Raw genomic sequence first — 10,592 nt, forward strand, 5'->3', positions numbered from 1 at the left:
AAAGAAATCCAACATAGAAAAGCAGAACGATATAATTTAAAAACGTACAGACAAATCCAAATCTCTTGACCAACTAGTTCTTAGCACTCAGTACCTGACAATAATATATTCTACTGTATTTAGACGGTAGAATATATTAATTAGTAATGGTTAATTCAACACGCTATTAACAATCTAAAATAAACACATCCTTAAATACACAAAATACAATGTAAAAAATACAGTAGTCAGACGTCCAGACTAGTCCAAATCTGTAGACCAACCTACTTCTTGTTCTTAGCTCACAGTGTCTAACAATAAATGATCATTTAAAGACAGTAGAATATATTAATTAATAATGGTTAATTCAACACGCCATTAACAGTCTAAAATACACACATCCCTAAATACATAAAATACAATATGAAAAATACAATAGTCAGACGTCCAGACTAGTCCAAATCTTGGACCAACTTACTGACAATAAAAATATTCTAATGTATTTAGACATTAGAATATATTAATTAATAATGGTTAATTCAAAACACCATTAACAATCTAAAATAAACACATCCTAAATACATAAAATACAATATGAAAAATACAGTAGTCAGACGTCCAGTCTAGTTCAAATCTCTAGACCAACTTCCTTCTTGTTCTTAGCTCTCAGTGTCTAACAATAAATGATCATTTAAAGACAGTAGAATATATTAATTAATAATGGTTAATTCAAAACACTATTAACAATCTAAAATAAACACATCCCTAAATACACAAAATACAATATAAAAAATACAGTAGTCAGACGTCCAGACTAGTCCAAATCTCTAGACTAACTTACTGGCGCAAAAACCCTGTTTGTTTTTCCTCTTGAGTTTGTAGAACCCGACGGGGCAGGAGCGAGTGCACAGCGCCGTCTGTCTACTGCCGTCCCTGTGGAGGTAGAGGAAGTAGGGCGGCTTGCACGCCAGGCACCCGTTGATAGGGGAGCACTGTAAGCAGCCGTAGGAACAGTCCCCACCGGAGAGCAAGGGTTCGTCTGCAGAAGGAAGAAGAAAAGAGAGATTCGTTATTTTCATAGCAATGTATTTTGGATACACATTATGGAATGGATTAAAAAAATTTTTATTCTTACATTAAGGGATTCAATTAGATTCTGTGCATTTCTAACAAGTAAAATTATTATTATTATTATTATTATTATTATTATTATTATTATTATTATTATTATTATTATTATTATTATTATTATTATTATTAGCCATTAAGGAATTACATCAAGGGATTCAATTGGAAATTCTGTGCATTTCTAACACGTAAAATTATCAGTTATTATTATTATTATTATTATTATTATTATTATTACTAGCCAAGCTACAACCCTACTTGGAAAAGCAAGATGCTATAAGCCCAAGGGCTCCAACAGGGGAAAAATAGCCCAGTGAGGGAAGGAAATAAGGAAATAAATAAACGATGAGAAAAAAATTAACAATAAATTATTTTAAAAACAGTAACAACATCAAAACAGATATTACATATATGAACTATAAAAAGACTTGAAGAATATGAATTTTGATATGGTTTTATGAATGTGTAGTACATGGTGAATTCCATTATAAAGTCTCAAGATTCGAAGTTGCAAGAATAGTCTCTTGTGTCTGCAACCTCACCATTCTTGTGAGCTAAGAATGAGGTTTGGAGATTGGAGGAGCCTATAAGTCTACCTGTTGAGTCAGCAGTAACCATTGCATGGCCCTCCCTGGTCCTAGCTTGGGTGGAGAGGGGACTTAGCCACTGATCCTATTATATATATATATATATATATATATATATATATATATATATATATATATATATATATATATATGCTGTATATATATATATGATCAGTGCCTATGTCCCCTTTCCACCCAAACTAGGAAGCTTGGGTGGAGATGTGACTTAGGCACTGATCATATATATATATATATATATATATATATATATATATATATATATATATATATATATATATATATATATATATATACAGTATATATATATATATATTTATATATATATGTAAATATATATATATATATATATATATATATATATATATATATATATATATATACATATATATACACATTACATATATGGCCAGTCTCTATGGCATTGTCCAGCTAGGGCAGTATCACTGTCCCTTGCCTCAGCTATTCATGAGCAACCTTTAAACCTTTAAAACCTTCTACAGGTAGGTGAATCTATCATATTCTTCTCACCTTCTTGTTTCCTTTAATGCTTTGTGCATGGAAACCCCAATATCGATAGGCCTATGTTCAATGTTGAGACGCCTCGTTAAAACATTTAAAAAGCTTTTAAAAAAGCTTTTAAACTCTTCACTATAACATTGAGACTAACGAGACTTGTTCGATTAAAGTCGAGACTCCCCAGAGAATAGGTAAGACTCCTATGAGACTCCTGAACATGGCGCCAAGACCGACTCAAGTCTTCATCGATCATGTAATTTGCATATCGAGGTCGTAGAGCAGATTACGTGGCGAACTTGATTCTCTGGCTGGTGGAAGTGATCAATCTATCTATCTATCAATCTATCTATCTATCTCTCTATCTATCTATCTATCTATCTGTAGTTATAGTTATATATGAAAGATATATTTTAATGTTGTTGGTCTTAAATTATTTTATTTTAATTGTTCATTACTTCTGTTATATGCATTTCCTTATTTCCTTTCCTCGCTGGTCTATTTTCTCCCTGTTGGAGCCTCTGGGCTTATAGCATGTTGATTTTCCTCTATCTATCTATCTATACACAGACACACAGACACACACACACACACACACACACACACACACACACACATATATATATATATATATATATATATATATATATATATATATATATATATATATATATATATATATATATATATACAGAATACACAACAAAAATATTTTGCCAATTTCACATTTCCTTGTACCACCTCAACAACTCTCTCTCTCTCTCTCTCTCTCTCTCTCTCTCTCTCTCTCTCTCCTCTCTCCTCCCAAGACTTCACCTCGTATTACATGCAACAGATCAAGAGTGACAGAGATTAATGGAGATGCTGGCCAACGGAGATGGGGGGAACAGACATCTATAATCTCATCTCTCTTTGCAACAAACCCTGGAGAAAAGAAAGTGACAGCTAGAGCCATCTAGTGACGAGTTTTGACACTGCATTGGAGAAGTGGGTGTTTTTAGCTCGTCCTTTGTCAGTGATAGTGATATGAATATATATATATATATATATATATATATATATATATATATATATATATATATATATATATATATATATATATATATATACACACACATATGTATATTTTATATATATGTATATATATACATATATATACATACATACATACATAGCCTACATATATATATATATATATATATATATATATATATATATATATATATATATATATATATATATATATATAAACATATATATAGTTTCAATGTGTTTCATATGTTATTCGTTTCTTGGAGTTAAATTAATCTAGGTTTCTGGAACCATTTACACATAAATACATATATGCATACATGTATATATATATATATATATATATATATATATATATATATATATATATATATATATATATGTATATATATACATATATATATGTATATATATATATATATATATATATATATATATATATACATGTATATATATATATATGTATATATATATATATATATATATATATATATATATATATATATATATATATATAAAACAAGTGGAGATACCTTAACGTGGTGTAAGGGTTTGCATATCGGTATGATCAGCAAAGCGGTACTAGTCAGGCCTATTCACACTAGATTGGTTTGCTAAAAAGCGATATGACTAAAGTCTCCCTCCATCACCAATCCGCATTGGCCAGCGTGGTGATGAGATGTTCAAACACTTGACGTAAATATGGGATATTTCTGAGTCCTATGTCCTGCATTTATTGTGTGTGTATATATATATATATATATATATATATATATATATATATATATATATATATATATATATATATATATATATATATATATACCGTAGCTAATCCACTGCAGGACAAAGACCTCAGACACGTCGTTCCACTCCCGTCTGTTTATGGTCTTTCTATGCAAGTCTACTAAGGTCCTTAATAGGACAATACTTGCTTTAAAAATTAGCAAGTAATATTAAGAGAGAGAGAGAGAGAGAGAGAGAGAGAGAGAGAGAGAGAGAGAGAGAGAGAGAGAGAGAGAGAGAGAGAGACGTCCCCGGCAGCAATCCTTATTAAGACTTTGAAGCCGTAACGAGAGAAGCCTTTAAAAGGACATCACGTCAGTCACAGGGTTGTCAAAGGACTCCAGAACGAAGGAACAAATCCATTAACAGAAACAAACAAATGAGCAGAAGCAGAAACGCGTCAACAACTTCCTCAGTTGGGGAAGTCGTGTAGAGGAGTCCTCTAGACTCATACAGAATACGAATAAGTCTTTTAATGGCATATTTCGCTTATCAGGATATGTTTATGGAGGTAAGAACAAGTGCTACCGAGTTCAGCTATTGACAGTAGTCTGAGTTGGGACTACAACTATATCTGTCTATCAATAATATATATATATATATATATATATATATATATATATATATATATATATATATATATATATATATATATATACTGTGTACACATACATATGTATATTAATGTATAGAGCATATTGTATCAACATGTATGGAAATATTTTCATGAGGGGGTGGCCCCACAAATAAACAGTAAGCGCTTCATCTTTAATTCACAGCTGAAACGCAGAAAATGTTGTCATTAGCCACTATATACACTTACACTATTAACAGCACGTCGAACCCGAAACAAAAAACTGTGCATTTAACTCGTTCTTTCTGCTATGTTCACACTTTGTGGATATTAGAATATTATTTCTCTATAATTCTTTCCATTCATCTATCTATCCTTTATAACAATCATATGCCTTTCTAATAATCCCCAAAAGAACAATTTTTTTCACCAATCCATAGTCATAAAAACTTGAAAACCTAACAGCAAGATACTTAGCCATAACATTGTGACTTATGGGACTAGCTCGTTGAACGTTGAGTCTCCTTTGTGACTCCAGAATGTAGCGCTAATGTTACCATCAATGCTGCTTACAACACATATTAAAAATATTTTGCTTACACAGATTAAACCTTGTATGATTCATTCCTATACACATTGATATAACACTGGCCTCTAGACGCAGCTCTTCCCTTTCATATTAAGTTTACCCACAGACACCATATTCACATTAATATTACTATATAAAGATAACAAAAACACTTCAAACAATATTTTCTTACGGGCTGCCTAAGGCAAGAGCCCGTGTCTTACACAATGGTAAGGCAATCTGACAGACAGACAGACAGACGCAGCTAGCTAAGGTGTTGGCTAAACTGATTTCAGGTAAATTTTGAAGTGGGGTGGCACTACAGCTAAACATGATCCGGGCATTGTTTACCTCATAACTTATCTGTTAAATGTACAACGTATTTTGACTGTGCTTGGCCCTGAGAACGAAATACCCGAGAAGTCATTTATCATTGAGAGAGAGAGAGAGAGAGAGAGAGAGAGAGAGAGAGAGAGAGAGAGAGAGAGAGAGAGAGAGAGTCTATGTCTCGTAAGATAAACCCACAGCCAACCAGTCTATATATTTCGAGACAAACCGTAGAAAAAAGGAACAGGGTGTATGTATGAAAGCGGCCACCTGTATGTATTATTATGTCTACCTTAGAGTATGGCAGTGTAAGGGGGGTGGGGGGCATAGGGGACGTCAGTCCACCTCCCCCCCCCTTAGGTAAGTAGGTAAGGTCATGGTTTGTGAGTTAGGTTAGGGGGGAAAGTTTAGGTTAGTTGATGTCCATCTTTAATGAACGTGTGAGGAACTGGCCTCTCATATACAAAGGCTCCAAAGGAACATTTGCTATGCTGTTTTTCCTTATATAATTCATACATTCAACGTTGAGACACCGTGAGCGAAAACATCATTAAACTCCAATTTGTAACTGTGAATGTTTCGCTAATGTGTAAACTGGCGTCGCAATAAATACGGTCTTCGATTGTGCTTTTTATGAATAAGATGGCTATTGACAACGAGATAAGCAGCTTCAGATATACCAATTCATGTCTGGGCCTCTGTGGTTTGGCCAAATTGGCCAGTTTCCATCACCACGGCCACGCTGGCCAATGTGGATTGGTGATGGTGGGAGATTTTGGATGGGTGGCCCTGATTAGTACAGCTTTGCTGATCATGGCTATATGTATACCCTTTCAACACGTTGGTGTGTGTGTGTGTGTATGTCTGTGCTTGTCTACGTGTGTCTGAGTCTATATGTGTTATGAGAAACTAAATCTAATCGATTTTGATCCTTTATCTTAAAATCTTGCTTCATTCACCGAACAACTAACGCTAAACAATCGTCATATGTACTGCTTTTCGATAAAGTTCATATATATATTTCTAATTTGGAGGTATTGGCATTTATATCGATAACTTTAGGTAGGATATTAGTGCAGAATACATATTAGTTTACTCATTTTCATGACTACAAAACTTACGAAAGTTATAATTTTTTATTTTCCCCCAAATTTATCGTAGTCTGTTAACTCATGCGCATGGTGTTCCGTGTTCGTATATTGTTTTTGACTTTAAGCTGAGAGTTTAGTTACATTTCGCTTGGAATATTACTCAAATTAAACGGCTAACTTTAATTTTATATATTTTATATTAAACTATGAACTAGAAGACTAATTTGTATTAAAATAAACAGTTTGAAAATAATAAAACGTATGTTGTTTTTTACTTTAAGCTGAGTTTAGTTACATTTCGCTTGGAATATTACTCAAATTACACGGCTTACCTTAATTTTATATATTTTATATTAAACTATGAACTAGAAGACGAATTTGTATTAAAATAAACAGTTTGAAAATAATAAACTTCTCCTTATGACATTTGGTTCCCCCGAGAGGCCGAGACGTGAACACAGGGTTGCCATTCGTACGATAATTATAGTACGTGTACGATTATCTTGGGTCCGGTACGATGTACGATACATACCTAAGGTATAAACAATGTAGGTGTGTGTGGGTTTAATTAAACAATTATACTAAAATCTTTTGAAATAAGTCAATCATGTAACACCCTAATAATTATATTGAAACTGTGTACGATAATTTTGGTTGAAAAACGACAATTTTAAGGCTCATGTACGAAATAATCTGGCAACTCTGCGTGAACATTATCCCGCCATTTTTAAGTTGACACTTTAACTTGTGAAACCGTTTCGGCTGATCTGTGAAAATTCCTTTGTTTTACCGCTTCCCCGACTTTATATCGCCTCCAAAATGGGATGAGGAGCAAGGGCAATATGGCAGTGATGTTTAGCAGATGGTAAGCATAAAATTAAAGTCTTAGTTTTGATTAAATGGCATAAAATAGTGACGATGGAAATGGCAATATGTCCTAGTGGCCATGTGGCCTTCGTCCGTCTCCTGCGAAAATTCCTTTGTTTTATCGCTTCCCCGACTTTATATCGCCTCCAAGACGGGATGAGGAGCAAGGGCAACATGGCAGTGATGTTTAGCAGATGGTAAGCATGAAATTAAAACCTTAGTTTTGATTAAATGGCATAAAATAGAGACGATGGAAATGGCAATATGTCCGAACTCTAGTGGCCATGTCACCTTCGTCCTACGGCGGAAACCGGGCTTATTGTATTGACTATTAGAATACCCCGGTTAGTTAGTAACTGTTTATTAAGTATATTATGTATATTTCATGTATAATAATCCATTTTGAAAAGGTGTTACGAATTATTAATGATATGGGCAATGTTTATGGTAAACAGCTCGGCATCCAGGTTTCCTCGTGACGTCACAGATCCTGCCAACCGTATGCTGTAATTCTTATATATATTTTTACAAGTTTTCCGTATATCTGTTAACTTTCTTTCTACGTATATTTGATTATCGTATAAAATATAATGAATTGTCATGAAATGTACTGTTAAAATAACCCATTAAGATAAAATACTTCATGTAGGCTACGCTTCAACCATGGAGTCTAGACCTAGGTTTAAACCAAACGCTAATGTTTGTCGTAAGGAACATAATTTTAATGTGAGTTGACATACGCTGAATGTAAGCATGTTCAACATTTGTATAAGTTTACCATTTTAACTATTGATCCTGTAAGATAAGAGAGAAAGGTTGAAATTTTGACGTACCCTGAATGTAAGCATGTTCAACATTTGAATAAGTTTACATTTTTAACTATTGAACCTGTAAGATAAAAGAGAAAGGTTGAAATATTGACGTACCCTGAATGTAAGCATGTTCAACATTTTAATGTCAGTTAAACATTTTTAACAATTTATTCTGCGTGAAAAGAGAGAAAGATGGAAATTTTGACGTACCCTGAATGTAAGCATGTTCAACATTTTAATATGTCAAAGCTAAAAATTTTCAACAATTGATTCTGCGTAAAAAGAGAGAAAGAAGGAAATTTTCATATGTCAAATATCGTTTAATGAATAATAAATATGTCTGCTGTTTGCTGGTAAGTTGTAATGTTCAAGGTTAGCAAAGCCTGGATTATACTTCAGTATTTGTTATTTATAAAGGTTTTACTTTCGTCAACGTTAAAACCTTTGGTTTAAAGGTTTTACTTTCGTTAACGTTAAAACCTTTGATTTAAAGGTTTTACTTTCGTTAACGTTAAAACTTTTGGTTTATGCTATCAACCGAAGCAAACCGTTTTTTAAATGTAGTTATGTTAGCATGGGTAATGTGTCTTGGCATAAAATGATTCGCTACTACTACTACTACTACTAGTAGTAGTCTAGGTACAAACGTGAAAGTAGAGAGAGAGAGAGAGAGGACTATACCTAGTCCCCGTATTTTCTGCACACCTACACTACTACTACTATTGTTGCTGCTACTACTAGTCTAGGTACAAACGTGATAATAGAGAGAGAGAGAGAGAGAGGACTAAACCTAGTCCCCGTATTCTCTGCACACTTACATTATTATTACTACCACTACTACTACTACTACTACTACTACTACTACTACTACTACTGTTGCTGCTACTACTAGTATTCTAGTTACAAACGTGAAAGAGAGAGAGAGAGAGAGAGAGAGAGAGAGAGAGAGAGAGAGAGGACGGACTAGGCCTAGTCCCCGTAGTCTCTGCACACCGACACTACCACTACTACTACTACTACTACCACCACTACCACTACTAGTCAAGGTACGAGAGAGAGAGAGAGAGAGAGAGAGAGAGAGAGAGAGAGAGAGGGCTTCAATCCACCTTTCATCAAGTGTCTTGCGTTAATCAAACCAGCGGTTTCATGGTTATTTTCTAGTTTTAATGGCTTTTTGAAAAACCTTATCTTGCTTGAAGACATAACAATTATCTGTTTTTGCCTGATACTTGCCTTTTAGTCTCGATTTAATGAGAATTAAAACGCGAAATACGTTTATTTCCAAACTATACTAAGCAAATATCTCATCACACTTGAGGTGCATTAAATATTTTTTTCCAAATTAGTGACCGACTAAAAAATATGAAAATATCGATATATGTAAATAAAAAAAAACATACTTCGAAGACATTATTGCTACGTCTAAATGTAACCTCTAGTTAATCGGTGTATTCAGTAAATGAATTGTGTATGATGAAGTTATTAACAGATCATCAAGTTAACCAATACATAATCCTAAAATTAAATAGGTACACATAAGCCTTGTAAGTATCCCTGTTTCAATGGGTTATTACGTGAGTGTAGTTGCATACCAAGGCAACGGACCTCGCCTCAAGCTCTCTCTCTCTCTCTCTCTCTCTCTCTCTCTCTCTCTCTCTCTCTCTCTTTATATATATAAAGCTCCCCATCCAGTTTGCATTTTGCCCGGGAACTCATGGCTGGCTGCAGTGGGCCTCCCAGCGCACCACGATGGTTCCATTTAAACTTATTTTTCTTTAATATAATTTAGCTTTTATCTTATAATGTATACCTCTCAAAGAGGTGGGTAATATGATTGCATTGAGTCATACTTTTACAAAGGAAAGCATTACTGCACGCGAATTAACGGCATTATTTTGTTTATTACCGCCAAATTTTTAAACCAAATAAAAATAGGGTGGTTTAAACGGAATGATATATATATATATATATATATATATATATATATATATATATATATATATATATATATATATTTACGATATAGTCATGCTAAATAAGAATTAATAATTAATGATTGCATAACTATCACATCTATACATATACTAGGTAGGCCTAAGCAATGTTATTTAATGTTAAGTTGTTAATTACTATTAACTGTTAATCCTGGCTTCAGTTAAATTTTAAAATACGTTTTGGAACTAGTTTTTTTTCCCATCTATAACCTATGCCTAAGTTTTTTTTTCCTGGTAAGCTTATGCATAGATATGTCCCTGCTTAACTGATGAATAAGTTTGTTTAAAGTTAGCTAATAATAATGTCTGCTCT

General features: G+C 33.3%; 1 protein-coding gene across 1 annotated transcript in view; it reads right to left on the reverse strand.

The window, feature by feature from the left end:
• Positions 1-10,592, reverse strand: part of LOC137628361 (R-spondin-1-like) — a 121,862-nt gene that overhangs the window by 11,259 nt on the left and 100,011 nt on the right. Inside the window, exon 2 of the mRNA XM_068359514.1 lies at positions 821-1,018. Coding sequence (XP_068215615.1) covers positions 821-1,018 — 198 coding nt within the window. The remainder of the gene's footprint in view (positions 1-820; positions 1,019-10,592) is intronic.

The sequence above is a fragment of the Palaemon carinicauda genome, chromosome 36 (genome assembly GCF_036898095.1).
Source record: "Palaemon carinicauda isolate YSFRI2023 chromosome 36, ASM3689809v2, whole genome shotgun sequence".
Taxonomy (NCBI): Eukaryota; Metazoa; Arthropoda; class Malacostraca; order Decapoda; family Palaemonidae; genus Palaemon; species Palaemon carinicauda.